The sequence below is a fragment of the Cervus canadensis genome, chromosome 18 (genome assembly GCF_019320065.1).
Source record: "Cervus canadensis isolate Bull #8, Minnesota chromosome 18, ASM1932006v1, whole genome shotgun sequence".
Taxonomy (NCBI): domain Eukaryota; kingdom Metazoa; phylum Chordata; class Mammalia; order Artiodactyla; family Cervidae; genus Cervus; species Cervus canadensis.
Window position 1 is genome coordinate 18,291,889 of NC_057403.1, and position 19,049 is coordinate 18,310,937.

General features: G+C 57.2%; 2 protein-coding genes across 2 annotated transcripts; one reads left to right on the plus strand and one right to left on the minus strand.

Annotated features, from left to right (window-relative positions):
* Window positions 1–409: 409 nt before the first annotated feature.
* FOXA3 (forkhead box A3) lies at window positions 410–7,144 on the plus strand. Its single transcript, XM_043436105.1, has 2 exons — window positions 410–671; window positions 5,447–7,144. The coding sequence occupies exons 1-2, from the start codon at window positions 603–605 to the stop codon at window positions 6,437–6,439; spliced, it is 1,062 nt and encodes a 353-aa protein (XP_043292040.1). The 5' UTR covers window positions 410–602; the 3' UTR covers window positions 6,440–7,144.
* A 7,377-nt stretch (window positions 7,145–14,521) lies between these two features.
* On the minus strand, window positions 14,522–17,053 carry IRF2BP1 (interferon regulatory factor 2 binding protein 1). The gene has a single exon (XM_043436408.1). The coding sequence runs from the start codon at window positions 16,691–16,693 to the stop codon at window positions 14,939–14,941; it is 1,755 nt and encodes a 584-aa protein (XP_043292343.1). The 5' UTR covers window positions 16,694–17,053; the 3' UTR covers window positions 14,522–14,938.
* Window positions 17,054–19,049: the final 1,996 nt, after the last annotated feature.

A 19,049-nucleotide genomic window follows, 5' to 3' on the forward strand; every position in this document is an offset into this window, starting at 1 on the left:
TTTACACAATCTAGAGCACTTTCAGTTATCAGAAGCTTCAGTCTTCCAGTCCGTCCAAAGGGAAATGTGGTTTCGAGGGGCTACTACCGGTCCTTATAGTAAGTAACACAGCGGAACCTCTGGAGACCACTCGGCTCTGAGCCCCCTTTCCACTCCAACAAGCCTTGCTGGCTGTTCGCCTGCTTCAGTTGAGATGATGAAAACCCTAAGTAGAAGGGACCTAGAGTTCTGCCCTCGAGGCTTTTAGAATGAGCAATTGTTTCCCACTTACAGCTCCCTCACTCTTCAACTGTCCCCAGGTCTCCCGTCCCCGAGCTGCGGATCCCGGCGCCTGAGGTCTGTCTCCTCGCAATCCCGCAGGGGGCGCCCCAATCCGGGCGCACCGCCCTCGGGGAGGCGGGAGGGGAGCCCAGGGCGGGCGAGGGCGGGGGTGTCCCGGCTATAAAGCGTGGCCGCCTCCCGCGGCGCCCTGGACGACTGGGACCCTGGGCGGTCGGACGGACGGGCGCGGGTCGGAACTCGGGCAGTGCCGGCCGAGAGATCCGAAACTCTCGGTTCTCCCCGGGCCGGAGCGGGGGTGGGTGGGGGCGCAGGCCCGGGGGATGCTGGGCTCGGTGAAGATGGAGGCCCACGACCTGGCCGAGTGGAGCTACTACCCGGAGGCGGGCGAGGTGTGTCCTCGGGGATGGCGGAGCGGGAATTGGCGGGGGAGGGGGGGCGGGCAGGAATCAGGGTGCGGGGTTAAATGGGGGTAAGGAACTGGGTGTGGACTCAAACGGTGGCCCCAAATAGAACCTGGGAGCGGGGGAACTGGACACTCGGAGACCAGGTGTAAGGAGTCAGAGACGGGGGACAATGCATGGGAGCGCGGTTTAGGCAGGCTTGTCGGAGTGAGGGCTTAAATGGGAGTCTGGAATATTCAGCCAAGGGTCAAGTCATAGCTCATACATGAGGGCTGAGTGTCAGGGACCCAAAGTAAAAGGAATTAAAATGAATAAACCAAAGATAGAAATCAGAGTTCCGGGATACGGAAAGAGCTGAGGGATTAGGCAACGGGGTTCAAAATTAGGGGGAAATATAGTGACTAAGAGATGGGAGAGGGAGGTCACCATTAAGAGAAGTCTGAGCCGAGAACTCAGGGTTAGAATTTAGCGTGAAAGATGAGGGTCTGGGGTAGATGTAAGAATTGGGGTTCTGGGATGAGGATTGGGGTTGAGTTCTATTTTAAAGTCAGAAATAGGGGTAGGTGCTAAGGATAAGAGATGAAGATGGTCAGAAATGAAGCTTGGTTTGGGGAGTGTGAAATAACAGGTGATTTAAGAGCTGGGACTCAGATAAGGGGCCAGATGCAGTCAGAGTCAGGATCCTGAGAACAGGGGGTAGGGGCAACAGCATTGGCAGCAGAAGGGGTCAGTGTCCACCTAGCAGGTCCCTACTCTTGACCCTCACCCCTCCCCGCTGAACTTCGGGGATCTTATTAGAGACCCTCAGCAGGGATTCTCCTTACTGGAGTCTGGAGGGTTTCAGATTTCGCCCACTCCCGACCCACCCCACCGTCCACCCATCTCCACAAATTGCTAATGTCCTTACCAGTCCCATCTCGGACAGGACAAGACTTCCCTGGAATAGGGGGCAGAGAATAATAATTCGCTTGCCCTAGCTGACGGAAAGTTCTTCCCCAGGTCTAACTTGCATTCCTCTTGCTGCAAGTACTCCGTCTTAGCCTGCTTGCTCTCTAGCCAACATTATGAAGTGGAGGTGGGACAGGGTCCTAGCCAGAAGGTTATGGGGGTCTGGATACCTGGGTTTCTAACTTGGATGGGGACTGTGGACTTGAGGTGGGATGTGGGACTGCAAGGGTTGAGTTCTCCAAAGACACTAAGATCTGGGGTTTACAGGGGCCCCAGCGTGCCTGAGTTCTGGGTCTGGGGTTTGAAGCTGTAGGGTGGGACTCCTGGATACCCAGGCCTGCAAGCCTTGGCAAGGTGCCCAGGAGGGGCCAGTCCTGGGGCTGTGGAGGTGTGAGGTGCACGTGGGGTGGGGCAGGGAAGGGATTGGGAGCGTTGAGAGGTGGAGGCGATGTCGGTTCTAGGGTGGGGAAGGCAGAGACCAGGTTGGTGGTGGAGGCTCCCAGGTGGTAGGAGAATCTCAGTTGAACGCCTTGCATAGTTCAGAGCCTGGGGGTGTGCTTTAAGGGTACCAACTACAAATCAGTGTTTTGGAGGTGTATCTTAGGAAGTAAATTTCAGGGCTCTAAGCTGAAGGAGTCATTATTTGGGGCACAGCCTGAAGCTTAGGGGACAAGGTGTGTGGAAATTGTCTCTGAAATTGAGGGACGGTCTAGAGATAGTCAGCATTTGGGGGCATATTTTGGAAGAGATGACCTATAGGGGGCTGGAAATGGACGTACTGTATGAGGATCTCCTTAACCTTCCCATCAACAAAACCACCTCCTCCACCTGAGTCAGAACAATGAGAGGAGAAACTTCTGCACTCACTCAGCAACTGAGCACTGGGGAGAACCCCACACTGCTTCTTGCCCACCACACCCTTCTGCTGGGGTGATGGCACCCCCCTCCACCAGGCTGGCTCTTTGTCTAGAGGGAATTGGAAAGTTACAGCCCTCAGGCATCCCCCCAGGCCCCTGGTTCTCACCAATCAGCTGGTCCAACTGCTCCCCACCCCCGCCACTTTCTAGATGGAGAACCTAAAGCCTCTCGGAGTGTAGGGGCCACCTGAGGTCCTAGGCTGTGACCAGGATTAGAAACTAGCTTCTGGCTTCACACCGCCTCCCTGTGCTCCCTGTCACACCCTCCTCCAGAGACAATAAGGAAATGAAAGGGGAGAAATTCCAGCCTCCTGGGATGGGGGTGCAGGTCCCCTCAGGGCTTCCCCCCCAGTCTCAGCCCCGCCCTCACAGGGGAGATCCGGTTCAGACCCGGACACTGGGGGTTCATCCCAGCCCCGGGGCGTGTGAAAGCCGATGGTGGATTAGGGCAGCTGGAGGCTTGAGGTCAGACCTCAAGGAGGACTTCCGTGTGGGTGGGGAGCCAGAAAAGAAGGGCTCTGGGGTCCCAGTCTGTCTTCCCCTGGGATACAAGAGAGTCTGACTGAGCTGGAGAAGCATCGGGGGTCATCGAGGGATTCAGGAACTCTCTGTGGATCCCCCTGAGTTCTGACACCTTCTTCCCTCTCTCCAAAGGACCCTCTTCCCTTACTTTTGGGGAGGGACCACAGTCAGCCAACCACAGGGGAGACCAGTGCATGGGGGAGGGGAATAGCTGTGGCTCCAATTTCAATGTGAGACTTCTAGAGAGACGGTGGTGCCCAGGGAAGGGGCAGAGAGATGCAAAGATGTACTGAAGGAGAAGAAAGAGAGGGGTGGGTGGGAGAGGAGGAGGGTAATCAGAGAGAGAGTTCCAAAGATTGGAGAAAGGTGTGAGAGAGATGGGCAGGGGCAGAGGAGGAGAGAGATGGGGGCTGGGAGTGTCTTTTTTGCGGGGGGGGGGGGGGGGGGAGGCAGAGGGAGAGATGAGGGAGAGAAAGAGATGGAGGAGAGAGAGACAGAGATAAAGGGAGAGAGTGTGGGGGAGGGGGGAGAGACAGAGGAGGGAGGGAGTGAGGGAAGGAGTGTAGAGGAACCGAGACTGGGAAGGAGATGAACAGACACATATAATGCCAACTGGGAGCGTCAAAGAGACAAAAGAAGAAAGAGCTACTTGGACAGATACGCAAAAAAAGACAGGGGAGAGTTTCTCTACTGGAATGCAGACCTGGGGTTGGTTACCACCTGTCTCTGGCTCCCTGAGTGATCCTGGCAGGTCCTTTTTCTCTCTGGACCTTGGTCTGTGCAGACACTTAAGTGACGGGGTGAGATGGGACACACTGACTCAGTGGAGGTTCCCATCAGAGCTAGAGCAGCACCCCCAGCACCCCCACCCCCCGGGGAAGAAGCAGGACAGACAGATGGACAATTGCCAGAGAATGGATGGAAGACAGGATGAAAGGGATAAATGCTCACAGAATGAGAAGTCCCCATCCACCAAGCTTTGTACTTTCCTTATTTATCTTGTTCACTTCCTGCTAGACTGACAGCTCCCTGAGGGCAGGCGTTTCCGTGTCTTGGTCACTGCTTTTATAGCTTGATCCAGAACACCCGTATGGAGCCAGACTGCCTGGATTCAGAATCCCAGCTCTCCTTCCTTGCTGTGTGATTCCTGGACAACCTCTCTGGGGCCTCAGGTTGCTCAGCTGAAAAATGGGTGTCATGACAGCGCCTCCCCCATAGTGTGGTCACAAGGATGAGAGCAGAACTTTCCTGGAAAGTGCCTGGGGTAGTGCCCGGCACACAGTAGGTGGTCAGTTGAATATTTGAGAGACGAGATAGTTACTTACAAAGACATAGCAATGTCTACCTTATTTCACTGAGCTAAGATGCACGTTCCCCCCCCCCCCCATTTGAACCTTTCTGAAAATGGAATGAGTTTTACAGTCAGTGGTGTCTGCAGATTATAATTGACAATGTTTTTTTCCATTCTTATTGACACTTAAAGTACTTCTGAAGCTTAGATTTGATGACATTTAATAAACAGATGACATATATTAAGTGGAAATATGTGATTTCTGATTTTCAGGTGCTTTGACTTATAAAGCTATAATTTTATAACCTAAAAGATGTATAGAAAGTACACATGTAGATTCCATTATTAGATAAATCAGCAGTTCTCAATTTTTTTTTCTTTTTGGTCTCAGGACCTCATCACACTCTTAAAATTATTGAGGACCCCAAACAGTTTTTATTGATCAGGGTTATAATGGCTGTTACCACATTCAAAGTGAAAACTGAGACATTTTAAAAATAGGCATTCATTCATTTAAAAGTAGCAACAATGTGTTAGTATAAGCAGTGTATTTTTATTAAAATAACTGTATTTCAGAACATTTAAGGAGAGGGGTGGCACAATGACATTTTTGCCCATCTCTTTAGTGTCTGGTTCAGTAGAAGCCAGCTGGATTTTCCTAGCTACTTCTACGTTTGGTCTGTTGCAATATTCCATGTCATGTGGACTCTGGAAAACACTGTACGCTCGTGAGAGTAACCAAGTGAAAAAGGTTAGTCATATCTTAGCATTATACGAAAATGGTTTGACCTCACTGATCCCCAAAAAGAGTCTCAGACACTCCCCAGGGTGTCCTGGACCACACTTTGATAACTACTTAAAGCATGTGCACTCCAGTACATGGGACGTCGGAGATGGGGTCATGGAGAGGGGTGCGTGAAAAGGGGAGCAGAAAGAGAGACTTGAAAAGACAGCCATTTACAGAGAAAGGTAAAGACGGAAGGGCAAGACGGACAGACAAACGGACACAAAATGGGTCCAGCGACCCTTTGCTTACCAACAGCGTAGAGACTCACCACTTGCCATCTCTCCTTCTCTCCCTGTAGGTCTATTCTCCGGTGACCCCAGTACCCACCATGGCCCCCCTCAACTCCTACATGACCCTGAACCCTCTGAGCTCTCCCTACCCCCCAGGGGGGCTCCCTGCCTCCCCACTGCCCACTGGACCCCTGGCGCCCCCAGCCCCCACAGCGCCCCTGGGGCCCACCTTCCCAGGCCTGGGTGCCAGCACTGGTGGAGGCAGCAGCTCAGGGTACGGGGGCCCGGGCCCGGGGCTGGTCCACGGGAAGGAGATGCCGAAAGGGTACCGGCGGCCCCTGGCCCACGCCAAGCCGCCCTACTCCTACATCTCTCTCATCACCATGGCCATCCAGCAGGCGCCGGGCAAGATGCTGACCCTGAGCGAGATCTACCAGTGGATCATGGACCTCTTCCCCTACTATCGCGAGAACCAGCAGCGCTGGCAGAACTCCATCCGCCACTCGCTGTCTTTCAACGACTGCTTCGTCAAGGTGGCGCGCTCCCCCGACAAGCCGGGCAAGGGTTCCTACTGGGCCCTGCACCCCAGCTCAGGTAACATGTTTGAGAACGGCTGCTACCTACGCCGCCAGAAGCGCTTCAAGCTGGAGGAGAAGGTGAAGAAAGGGGGCGGCGGGAGCTCGGCCTCCAGGAACAGTGCGGGGTCGGCCTCCGCGGCCGCCGCCCCTGCCGCCAGTGTGGCCTCCACGCCGCAGCCGCAGGCGCAGCCCCCGCCCCCTGAGCCGGAGGCCCAGGGTGGGGACGAAGTGGGGGCTCTGGACTGTGGCTCGCCGGCTGCTCCCTCCACGCCCTACTTCACCGGCCTGGAGCTCCCAGGGGAGCTAAAGCTGGATGCGCCCTACAACTTCAATCACCCTTTCTCCATCAACAACCTGATGTCGGAACAGTCGCCAGCACCCCCCAAGCTGGACGTGGGATTTGGGGGTTACGGGGCAGAGGGTGGGGAGCCTGGGGTCTACTACCAGGGCCTCTATTCCCGCTCTCTGCTTAACGCATCCTAGCAGGGGTGGGGTGGGAGCGTGGTGGGTGGGATACGGCTGTAGCTCATACCATCTGGCTCTTGGGGCCTGACCTTCCCCGGGGACACCTTGCTCGTCCCATCTGTCAACATCTTGGTTGGTCTACTGCTCACCGTGGTGACTGCCATCACTGTGGGCATCGTGTTGATCCCCTGAGTACTATGATAGCTGCCACTGACATCACGGTGGGCCCACTGAGTACTGTGAAGACTGCCATACTGATCGATGTGATGAGGTTGACCTGTTGGGTCTTCGGATGGCCACCCTCTGGGATGACTTCTTGGTTGGCCCCTTGGGTGCTGTGATGCCCAGCCTCTTGGCTGAGCCTCTGGATGTGATGGTGGCACCGTTTCAGTTACGTCTTCTTTGGCCCATTGGGTGCTGTGATGGCCACCATATTGACGGTCTGCCATCACCCGTGTACCGCTGTGCAACATAATGGCCACCACAGACAGCCCCAGTGTTGGCCGTGTCATCCCTGTCTCTGGTGTGAGCTGAGTGAAGGGTAGAGATGAGGATACTCCTTGTTTTTTGGTTTTTTTTTCTGGAGCCCATTCTCCCTCTGGTCCAGGAAAAACCAGAAAGGACTGATTAGGGTGTGGGGGATTTCTACTAAAGTCTGGTTCTTGCCGGGGAAGGGGGATACTGGCTGTGTTTGACCATTAAAGGCACCATTTCTGCCTCTTACTGAATGTGTCTTTTCCTTAGCCAGTGGGCCCTTTGAGGCTGAAACAACTGAATTGCTGTGTCCTGTCCCCTCTCCTTCCTGCCCCCAAGAGCCAGTTGCCTCTCTGGGGGAAGGGCTGGGGGAGGCATCGACCTGACCTTTGGCTCTTTGCTGTCCCTGACCCCAAGGACAGTTTGCTCACAGATAGCAGCCCCCGCAGCCGTGGGGCCGGGGCAGCAGGCGGAGGTGGCTCTGAAGTGACCAAGGCCATCTCCCCACCCCCACTCTCTCGACACATGCCTCTAGCACTGAGGTTCAGAGAGCTCTGGGACAGCTCAATTTTTGGTTAAGCTGGAGAGGAGGAGGGACAAACGAGGTGCTAACTGAAGGAGATTGTGTGTGTGTGTGTGTGTGTGCGCGCGCCTGTGCCTCTGTGGGTCATAGGGTATCGCTACAGCCATTGAGGTCCCTATGGTCTGCTGTGGGTGTTATCTATGGCTTGTATCCCTTAATTGTGTTAGTTTCTATGTCCATCCTCTGTGTGCTTACTGAAGGTGTCTCAGGATATCAGACTTCTGTGCGTCTGCCTTGTTTTTCGTGTGTGTGATTCTCTTACACACCTATCCCTGGGACCCTCTGGGTCTCACACTGTTGGATATGCCTCCCTGTATGTCCCTTTGTCTACTTGCCTGCTGCCTCAAAGAGTCTACCAGTGCCTACATCGGTGTTGTGGATCATTGTGTGTTTCATGTGTATTTCTGTGAGTCAGCATGCCTGTATGTCTTCTAAAAAGTATGTCTCTGTGACTTATGTCTGTCTTTGCCGCGTCCCTGTCACTGTTGTGGCTGTGTGTGAGCGTGTATTGGCTGGCTCTAGTGGTCTTTGTCTCTTTCACGTGCAGGTGTGGGGGAAAGGAGCTGACTCTTCCTTTGGGCGCTGGGGCCTTCTGGGGGCCTCTGGGTTTGGGGTCTAGGGGCTTCTATTTGTCCAGGTCTCTGCCTAGGCTCTGAGTCTGGTATCTGTGGCTCGGATGTTCCCGAGGGCATGCTTCTCTGGGAAACACAGGTGTGTTCTTCACGGCCCTTATTTCACAGGGTGGAAACTGAGGGCCAGAATGGGAAAGGCTGGGGCCAAGGTCATGCCATCAGGCTGGCTGGAGCAGGTGTCTTTTCCTTAGTTTGTATTTGCCTTTCATGGCTGTTGGCTCTGTAGCCACTCATTCATTTAGTCAGTCCATTCAAAGACCAAAAGCTGTCTCTTTGTGTGTGTGTGCGTGTGTGTATGAGAAAGTGACAGAGAGACAGAGGGAGGACAGAAGGGAGAGAGATGTTTCTCCCACTTCCTGTGTGTCCATCTGTCTGTCCCCTAGGGTCATCTGTGTCCCTATTTGTCTCTGTGTCTTAATCTCTGTCCTATGGTTTGTGGGCAGCTCGCACATCCTCTGTGCATCTGTCTCTCGAATGTTCTGCCTTGCTCTCTCTCTCTCATCCTCTCCATTCCTCTGAGTCTGTCCCTCCCTCTCTCTCTGAATGCTCCCTCCTTCCCTTGGGGCTCTAAGTCTTCCTCTCTTGGGGTCTGCCTCCCCCAACTCCCTTGGTTCTCTGGTCTCTCTCCTCATCCTTCTTTGGCCTCCCTCTCCCGGCTCCCTGAGTTTCCGCCTCTACCTGCCACCTCGCAGGCCAGGCCCTCTATTTCTGTCACCGTGCCCGCCCCGCCGGCTGCGTGTCACCCCCCGCCCCCTGCCGCGCTGGCTCCCCGTCAGCCGTCCCACCAGCCTCGCTGTCCTGGGCAGGCTGGGGAATTCCTCCCGGTTCCTGGAAAAAACAACTGGTGCCGAGAGAAAGGCCCTCAGTCTCCCCGGGTGCCCGCCCCCCTCCCTCGGGCCTGGGGGTCTCTCCCGGAGTCGGCCGGCCCGAGGCAGGAAGCCCTGCGGTTTCTGGCTTCTCCCAGGCGGCCTCCGGATCTGGCCCCCGCCCCCCGGCCAACAGCCCAAATATTATTCCGCAGGAGGAGTCGGTGGCGGCCGGAGGAGGCCCAGGCTGAAAGAGGCTTTCAGGGCGGCCAGGCCTGGGGCTTCCTGTCCCCAGGCTCAGGCCTCAGGCCGCCCCAGTGGGGACCTCAGGTGGCCGGAGGGGCGGGTGTTGTTGTAGGGTCCTGGGGGGGAGGGTGGGGCCATCCGTCAGGGTGTCTGGTGGCCACTGGCTCGGCCGGCGTGGGCAGGTGTGACCCCCACCCCAGGGACAGCCGGCGGGTGGCCAGCATGGAAAAGTACCACAGTCACACATGGGACGCATGGACAGACATAAGGACGCTGGGGGTCAGGGATGGAGGGACAGCCACCAGGACACGGAGAAGCCTGGGCTGGGACAGATGGACCTGGGCATGGCTTGTGGCTTTGGGTGACGTGGTCCAAGGGAGGAGCCCGTGGGTGGGGAAACAGAGGGCAAGGCAGGGTCCCTGCTCTGAGCAGAGAGCCACCTGCCTCAGAAGACGTGAGACGATGATGGCGAAGCAGAAAAGAAACGTAACGATAACAACAGTTACTAAGGCGTACCACGTGTCTTGGCATCGTGGAAGCACCTGACAATTAATGGAGCCAGTCCTTCCCACCACCCATTTTATCACTGGGGAAACTGAGGCATGAAGAAGTGACTTGTCCAAGGTCACACAGGTGGTGAGTGGGGAGCTAGAACTTGAACCCAGGCCCAGAGCTGGGGCCCTTAATCAGGGCGCTATTCTACAGGGGTAAGAGCAGCACAGCGGGGCCCTGGGGTCCCAAGCCTGCCCCGCGGTCAGCCCCGCTCACACCCCGAAACCAGAGGCCGAGGGGGCACCCCAGCAGCCAGCAGTCCAGGAGTCGATGTCAGTGTGTACCTTGGCATCAGTGTGTCGTTGTCATGGTGTCTGCGGGCTTCCGTGTTCCTGCGTGATCTGTGTGGCCAGCGTGTGAGCGTGTGTGTGTGCGCCTGTGTGTCCCCATGTCAGTGTCTCGTTGCTGGGTTTCCGTGGCTGTCTGCGGGGCTTGTGTCACGGTGTGTGCATGCATGTCGCAGTGCTGCCGTGGTCTGCGGTGTGTCTGACTGTCCTCAGCCTCTGCGTTTTGTTGCCGTGTCTCTAAGCGCAACCCTGTGTCTGCCACCGTGTCTATCACAGTGTGTCTCTGTCCCTGGCTTCTCCGGGTCTGTTTATGTCTCAGACACTCTGGGTCTGCCTATATCTGTCCCTGTGTGTCATTGTGTCTGTCCCCCTATGTGTCACCATCTACCCAGGTGTCGCCGTGTGTTTTACTCACCACCCAGGCCACAGGTGGGCGTGTCGGGCCCACTGGTGCCCAGAGCTGCGGCCCAGCCCATCCCACCCTCGCCCTGCCGTGGGCCAGGCTGGGCGCCTGTTTGCAATGCCTGCCCCAGGTAAACACCAAGATCCGGAACGCAAGGGCCACCTCCCTCACCTCCGCTCCCTGCCCCTTAGCCTGCCCTGGACTGGGCTGGCCCAGAGCCCCATAGGCGGTGCCCCTAAACTGGAGATGTGCCCTGACCCTTCCCCCACCCACTGCCCCCCGGCCTTCCCAAGCCCCCAGCCTGCCTGCCTGCTTCTCTTTGTCGCTCCCTGGCTATCTGCTGGCCTCTCCGCTTCTTTCTGCCCCTACTTCCTCTCACCTGTGTTTCTCTGTGGTTCATTCTCTGGAATGACCCTTGTCTTCATTTCTGTCCCATCTGCCTCGGACTTTTTCTGTCTTTTCTCAGGGAAATCGGATTTCTCTCCCTTCCTGATCTGTCTTCGTTTGAGCCCACCGACTCTCTCTGCCACCTGGTTTCTTACTTGGGGCCATGATCTGCCAGTCTCTTCCTGTTTCTCTCGAACCTTGTAAGTCCCTCTCACCCGGAACCGCTCAGGCTTGGTCACTGTCTCTGAGGCCCCAGCCCCAACAGGAGCAGACCTCTGCTCTGCCAGGGTCCTTAAGGGGGGGAGTGTGTGGCCCCAGCCTCCCACCCCAGCCCACTGGTAGAGATATATGTATATATATATATATATATATATATATATAAAGGTATATGTACATATTATTTATATCTGTACCCAGGGGCAGAGGGGCAGACACTGGGGCCTTTGTGTAGCCGCTGCCCGCTGCCTGCCCGCCCGCCACTCCTCTCTCTTCGTCCCTGCCGCCCGCCCGCCCTCACTCCCCCCGCACAGAAAGGTTCCTGTGGGGCCTGCCAGCTTCCTCTGCCTGAGGTGTGAGTGGGCACGCCACAGGGCAAGGCGGGCAGGGGGGACTGGGGGATTTTTCCAGCTCCCGGGAAGGTTTCCGGGTGGGGAGGCCTCTGGAAGGAATGGGACTTCTCAGCTGGGCTGCCGTCTGTCTGTGTCTGTCTGTCTGTCTGCTGTCCCTGGGCGTCCTGGGTCCTTAACCTGACTTCTCCCTGGGAGTTTGTCCACCCAGCTAATGTCATTCTGACTCTTTTCGCTGTCAATCTGCCTCTTATTCACTCCTGCACACACTGTCACTGGGCGTATATACTAGGCCCTCTGTTGAGCCCTGGACACAGAGCTGAACAGGATGCTGTCCATCTCAGCTGATTCCTTGCTTTTTCTGTCTCATTTGCTTCATCTCTTCTCTCAGGGCTTGAAACCCTCTACTTGTTCCCATTAAAAGAAAATCCAAAGTCCTTCCTATGGACCACAGGACCCTCAGTGTGCCCCTGCGATCCCGCTGACCTCAGTTGTATGTCTCTCCCTGTTGCCAGAGCTGCACTGCCTGACTGCTTCTGGAGGGAACCACGCAGGCACCCACCTCAGGGCCTTTGCACATGCTATTCTCCCAGAGTATTCCTGGCTTGCTCCCTCACTTCCTTTAGTTTTTAGTGTCATCTCAGAAAGCCCTACCTCCCTTTTTAAAATACCAATCTCTGGGACTTCCCTGGAGGTCCAGTGGTTAGGACTCTGCACCTCCACCACAGGGGGCATGAGTTCGATCCCTGGTCGGGAGCTGAGATCCACATTTTATGGGCCTGTATCTCCCACCTGAATGTCAGCTGCATGAGACTGGGATGGCATTCTGTTGCCTGCTGTATCCCCAGCACCTACAGCAGGGCTGGTCACACAGCGGGTGCCAAATAAACATTTCTTGAAGGAAAGAAATCCATTAATCTATCCATCCTTTAAGCAGCCAGTGCTGGGCAAGACTGGGGACTCGGTGGGACTGAGACAGCCTTGATTCTGCCCTTATGGGGCTCACAGTGCAGTTCTATCAATATTTAGAATGCTCAGGGCTGGGATAGGGGAGCAGGAACCCAGAAATGGCACCTAACACAGACTGAGGGTCAAGGAGGGTTTCCTGGAGGACATGTCAGCAGAGTTGAGACCTGGAAGGTGAGGATTGAGCCAGGTCTTATCATGGGGACCAAGTGACTGACAGATCCAGCCCTGCCCTTCTTATGTCTTAACTCTTTAGTTCAAACCTGTACCTTTTCCTGATTTCACAGCCTCCCCCCTCCCTCTCTCCTCTTTTTCATCCTCTTGACTCTCAGTTTCTCCTCTCTCCTTTCTCTATTGTTGGCATTTCCTCAGTGTATCTCAGCCTCTCTTAACACGTCGGGATATTTCTCTTTTCTGAATGTTTGTCTCTTTCTGCATCTCCCCCATCTCCGAGGGGCTCTCATTGGTCTCTCTTTTTTTCTCTCTGGGTCTCTGTCCTCTCTCAATGAGCCAGTCTCTTTACAGTTCCTTCATCACCTCTGTGGCTTCCATCTTTCCCTGAGTCTCTCTCTGTGTCTGTCTCTCCTTTCATGAAGCCTCTTCATCAACTCACTGATCCCCAAATCACTCCAGAGCCTCTTGGCTCTGGTCCCACCCTGGCCCTGAATGAAGAGGGGCTGATCCAGCCCCCCACACCCACGCAGTTCAGGCTGTCTGCTCTGTTAATAGTTAACCCAACCTCTATCTAGAATACACACCGGCCAGGCTGGGGGTGACTCCCCTGCCCCCCACCCACCCACCAGCTGTTCTTAAAGGACCAGGTGTCCTCCATAGGTCTTTAGCCCCCAGTGGGGCATAGTGCCCTGGAGTCCTCTTAACTCTGAGGATGGGGGCAGGGAGAGCTACTCAATACTTGGGTCTGCAGAGCTGGGTCAGGGGAGGCCACAAGATTGCCCAGGAGGGGTGCTCAGGCTTGGCGCTCCATCCAGCATCTCCCTTGCCCCACGCTTATCGCCTTGGTGTATTTAATCAGGGGTGGTTTTCCCAGCCCTGCCCAGAGCCCAGGCTGGCAGTGCCAGGGGTGACAGAGCACCTGAGACCTGGTGGCTGGGGGGAGGGAGGGGACCCCTCAGATCAAGAACTGAGGGTGCTCCAGCTACGGAGGACCAGGCCCCAGCGTCCCTAATATTTGGGAGCTGGGACTTGTGGGTGGGACACCTGGGTAACCAACATGGGTGGGGACGTTAAGGCCTTCCAGAGTTGGGTGATATAACAGCTGGGTTCCTGACACCTAGGGCAACCTAGGGCCTCAGAGCCGTCTGACAGGGCTGGGGGGGTGGGGAGCGGACACAGTCACTCCCCATCTCTCCGGCCATCTGCTGGCCTTTGCACCCCACTTTCCCCCCTTCCCGGAATCTCCACGTCAGGGTCCGCGAGGGGCGGGGGGAAGGCCGCTGGGGTGGGGGCTGGGTTCTTGGGGCCGCCCCCTCCCCTTAACCCCTGCTTTGCCACTGCCCGCTCAGGCCCCGCCCCCTGACGCCAGCGAGCAGGAAGTCCTGGTTAATAATCACCCGGCCGGGACAGGTGCGGGACAAGGCCGCACACATCAGAGGCGACCGCGGGGGGAGTGCCTTCCACCCGGCCAGTTACGGTGTCTCAGGGCGGCCGCCCTTGAGGCTGATCTCGAGATGGGCGCGCAGTTCAGGGCACCAGCAGAGGCGAGCAAGCAGTCACCGTCTTCCCAGGGACCCTGTTTAGGGCACTTCAGGAGGTAAATGTCCTCGCGCAGTCCGGCCTAGCAATCTGGCCTAATTTTCTCCCTACCCAGCAAGAACTCACAGCTCGTCCCTTCTGGGAAGCCTCTTTCCACTCCCCCTCGGGGGCACTGTGTCCTCTACCTTCTGGGGATGATGTAGGGGATGGGCCAGACGGGAAACCTAATTCCCGAGCTTGGTTGTGGCTATCCTGCAAGAGCCATCCCCTTCCCCCGCCCCGCCCCCCGGGTGAGCCTTAGTTCTGGCATCTGGAAAACGGGCTGATGGCTAGAAGGCTCGGCCAGCCTTTGTAAAAAAACAGCCGGTGAGCCCACCTGAGTGAAGGGCGCCACCTGGAGGCTACAACGCGACGTCCTCTCCCTTGCAGGATCAGTTTAGTCCCAAAGGGGGCGCAGCATCGCACGCAACTAAGGGACCAAGAAGGAAAAAACCCATCTTTCGGTTTATTGAAGGACGAAAAGGGAGTAAGATGGGGGGGAGGGGGCAATAAAATGCTTTTGCTTCATTTATAAAGAGCGAGATTTCAGAAGGCCCCTTCTCAAGGAGGAGGGGGCCACCTCTCCCTCAACTACAAGCAGCAGCAAAGCCAAGCCAAGGAGGGGAGAGGGAAACCAGAGGGGTCAGGGGACCCCAACACCCCCTCGGACAGAAGCTTTCTCCCCCCACCCTCAATGCATCTACCCCAGGGGACCCATCTGGGATAAGGAAGTGGGTATGTACACAGGTGGGGGAGGCACAGGCCTGGGTGGGGGAGGGAATAATTTATCCGCAGCAGCGGTGGGTGGCAAGGGGTGGAGGGGGGCGGGGGCGGATGGGCAGTAGACTGGTGGCAGTGGTGGCCTAGGGGTCCCGTTCTTTCTTAACCTTGATGTCTCCAGCAAGGATGGTGGCGATCTCTCCCTGCATGAAGGCCCAGGGGACAGAGGAGCCCACTAGCGGGCACTTGTCTCCGCTCGGGCAGTACACCTCTCCAGCAGGGCCCTGAGCCTTGATGAACTCGCGGGAGCAGGGAAAACAAAACTTATGTCCGGGCACTGAGGGGCACTGGACGAAGTGGGTGTCTTCCAGACGCTCCCGGCAGAGGGTGCAGCACAGGGGGGCCCCAGGGGTCGCCCCGGTGCCACCACCACCCCCGCTAACAGCTTCCGCCCCTGCTGTGGGGCTCACTTCTGCCTCACCGTTGCGGGCCACTAGACGATGCTGGGCTGGAGGCGGGGCCGTGGAGGAGGCGGCGGGGCTGGCACCCCCGGCGCGCACAGGGCCCCCACTCCCGGCAGGGTCCTTGGGGGAGTGGCCCAGGGCCTCGGCCACGTTCTTCAGGGCGGCGATGGGGGAGGGCACACCAGGGGTATCAGCGGAGAATGGGCCGCCGGGTGCCACCCAGTGCCGCTGCTGCTGCTCCTCTGTGGTCATCTTCCCAGCTGCCTCGCCCTCGGGCTCAGGGGAGGCCTTGCGACGGCGTGGAGTGGGAGCCAGATTCCGGGATGGGGCTCGTGGGGGAGGGCCGCAGAGGGCCGCAGGGGCCGGTTCTGGATACTGCTGGGGCAGGGCCTCGGCGGGGGCTGGCTCTCGGAAGCTGCGGACCCCATCCGTTAGCAGCTCCCCCAGCTGGCGCCATTCCCCAGAGCCATGCCGGCGTTCATATTCGAGGTACTTGAAGCCTGATGAGGCCAGGGCCTTGCCCGGCTCGCGCAGAGCATCATGAAACATCTGGCGAGCGACGGCCAGGACTCCTGCGTACACGTTGCCAGAACCACAGGGGTATTCGGTGAAGAGCTTCAGCTCGAACTCGTAGCCTGGCGGGCGGGCAGTAGCATCGAAGGCGAACACACGTCCCACCAGCCCGTGATCCTTCTTGAAACGGACATTGAAAGGGGCGCAGGCGGACAGCGCCAGCAGTTGTTCCCGCACGGCTTTGGGGCGTCCGTGCCATTCCTCTGCCCGGCCCCTCATGGCCTCGTTCAGTTCTGCCAGACAGTCCGCATTCCTCTGTTGCTTCTCCTTCTCGAAATCGGAGCCGAAAGCTGGACGGGCAGGACTCAAGCCGGGTGCCAGCGTCAGGCCTCGGCTTCCCAGGCCAGACACCGCAGCTGCTAGCAGCCCGGGGGGCACCAAGCCGGGCATGGAGCCAAGCAGGGCCCTTCGCGCCCCCTCCGCCACAGCCTCTTCGCGGCCCAGCCCATTGGCCAGGCGGGACCCCAGGGTGTACTCCAGGGCGGGCGAGGGCAGGGGGAGGCGGCCCGACGATGTGGCCCTGTCATAGCGGTCCTGGCCGGAGACAGCGCCGCCTGTCCCCGACGGCTGGGGCTGGGCCTGTGGAGGCGGCAACTGAGGGCCCTGTGCGGCAGCGGCAGCCAGATCTTTAGTGGCCGGGTGCTTGAGGGCCGGCGGCCCCGGCGAACGGCCCTCGGGGAGCACGTGGCTGCGCTTGAGCTGGCGGGCGGCATCAATGAGCAGCTCGATGCGATCCGCGCCCTCGAAGTTCACGCATCCGCGGCACACGGCTTCACTGAAGTCCCACACCATGGCCCACGGCATCTTGGGCAGGTCGCACAGGTAGCACCACTGGCGGCGGGACGCCTGCACGGACGCCATAGCCCCCGCACGCGCCCGTTCGGGCTCTAGCCTTCCACCCGCCGCCGCCGCCGTTCGATCCGCGCCGCCGCCGTTTGATTCGCGTCCCCGCGAGCCACGGCCAGGCCTTTCGCTCGGCCTCCCCGCGAATCCAGGCCCGGCCCCCCTTCCCCGCCCCCTGGGCCCTAAGCCTTTTTCCTCACTCCCGCCTCCTCGAAAAGACTGACAGAGGCACGTCGGCGCCCCCGCCGGGTCCAGGCTCCGGGCCGCGGCGCACAGCTCGGGCCCCGCGATGGGCCGCGGGCGCCGCCGCCTCGGGCTCCCGCCTCTCCCGCCGCCGCCACCGCCGCCGCCGCCTCTTTCTGCCCCAGAGGCCGCTTCGCAGGGAAAGTTACATAACGCGCCGGCAAAGCCTTCTGGGAAACGTAGTCCCGCCGGGGCCTGTTCTTAAAGGGGACCGCAGGCTGCAGGAGGGTTGGGGCTCGCCGCCTCTCCGCTGCGCAGCCGTGACTACTCCTCCCCGCGGGGCAGGGAGTTTGGCTGCTCCAAGCAGCTGGAGCACAAAGGTTGAGGGCGGGGATGTGATACGGAGGGTGAGAGCCACCGGGGATTCAGAAATTGCAGGAAGTGGACAGGCATCTGGTTTCTACTCCGACATGCTGTGCAACTTTAGGCAAGTCTTGCCTTCTCTGAGATTCAGTTCCCCGCCCTTCAAAAGGTGGGCCGGCTACCGGTTACTGAAGGCAGCAGCTCGTGGGGCGGGGGCGGAGGGGCCTTAACTGGAAGGTTTCAGGGTAGGGGGAGGACAGGAAGCTGGCGATCCAAGTGTTGGGTAGGACTGTCCACCTGGCATTTCGTCTTGCCCAGAATCTTGGATATCAGACTATTGACTGGGGCCAGCGAAAACCAGTGAAAGGAGAGGGCTGAAGGTCTCCGCGTCAGTTGCTTTATCTGCCAAAGGGAGTGGTCGAACGCCCCTAACTGTTCCAGTTCCGCCGGCGCGCTCTGGTCTCCAAAGGGTTACACTGTCAGTTTCTGCGCACCCCGCCGAACTTCACTACAGTTCCCGAAATGCTCCGCGGGGCAGACGAACCGACGCACTTCCGCCGCCTGGGAGGTTGGTCGAGGCCTTCACGATTCCCGCTGTCTGTCCACAACCCAGCCCCCCACCTCAATTTCTGGGGTTTGTGAGCGCGGGGTTGAGAGGAGCTCTCGACCTCTACGGCTCACTAATTTGGAAGGAGAAAATGAGGCCAGAGATAGCAAGAGTTGGAGGTGGGGCATAGTGTCTGGGGAGAGCGAGAACCAGACCTCGTTTTTTTCTAACCTTGAGTGCTTACTACCTGATAGGCAAAAGCAGGCTTTTGGGACCCTCGTGCTTCCCGGCGATGGAACGCTGCAGGGCATGCTTGGAGAAGGGGCGTGTGTAGGAGAGACGGGTTTCCAGATTCTAACCTACATCAGCCTCTCTTCTCTAGGCCTGGGTCTGTTGTTCAGGCGCTAAGCCTTGTTTGACTCTTCGGCTACCCCATGGACTGTAGGCCGCCGGGCTACTCGAAGAAGTAGACACGAGACTGGAGTGGGTTGCCATTTCCTTCTCCAGGGAACATTCCTGACCCAGGCAGATTTCTTTACCACTGAGCCACCAGGGAAGCCTGGGTCTCTGTTGTGCTCTCAAAGTATTTTAATGACTTGCCAGGGTTGCATTCGTTAGTTTTCAAACTAATGAGGGAGCGCCTGCTTCCCCTCTCTCCTTCATCCCGTTGCAGCCATAGCAGGGCTGTTTCTGTTATCCAAACTTCAGTCTCAGTTGCACAATTTTGTTTACCACTGTTATTAACATTTTTCTTGAAGTAACTTCTATGAAAAAAGGCTATTTACTTCTGCCTTATCCTAAGCGGTATTATGTGCCTAATTACGGGTTTTAAGTACTAGGTTCATTTTTACAAAATAAAACTATGTACATATAGAGCCATTAAAAAGGCCATCTATGTATCAAGTAAAATCGTCTTTAGTTATTCTTTGGTAATATTAAAGAGAGTGGGAGTCAAGAATTCCAGTCAGACTGGTGAACTGCATTGGCCCCTGACCAATTTAGAGCAAGTCTCTAAACCTCAGGAGAAAATGGAGACTCCTGCTTTTCATTGGGTACCTTCACCTTAAAATGCATATTGATATTAATGCTGAACGTGGAGCCTGGCATAGAAAAGGAGCACCATAAATGAAAGTTGTTTTTAAAGCTCCCATTACTTCAAAGACTCAACCTCTCTTCTGTGATGGGCAATGCTGAGGACGCTGCAGCGACTAAGATGGCTTAGGCCGTGCCCTGACAAGGCTCACCTGGAGGCAGACATTCAATTTATTTATTTATTTTTTT

Coding starts and splice junctions, on each gene's coding strand:
- FOXA3 (XM_043436105.1), top strand. CDS start 603: ATGCTGGGCTCGGTGAAGATGGAGGCCCACGACCTGGCCGAGTGGAGC. Junction 672..5,446: donor ACTACCCGGAGGCGGGCGAG/GTGTGTCCTCGG, acceptor CTCTCCCTGTAG/GTCTATTCTCCGGTGACCCC.
- IRF2BP1 (XM_043436408.1), bottom strand. CDS start 16,693: ATGGCGTCCGTGCAGGCGTCCCGCCGCCAGTGGTGCTACCTGTGCGAC.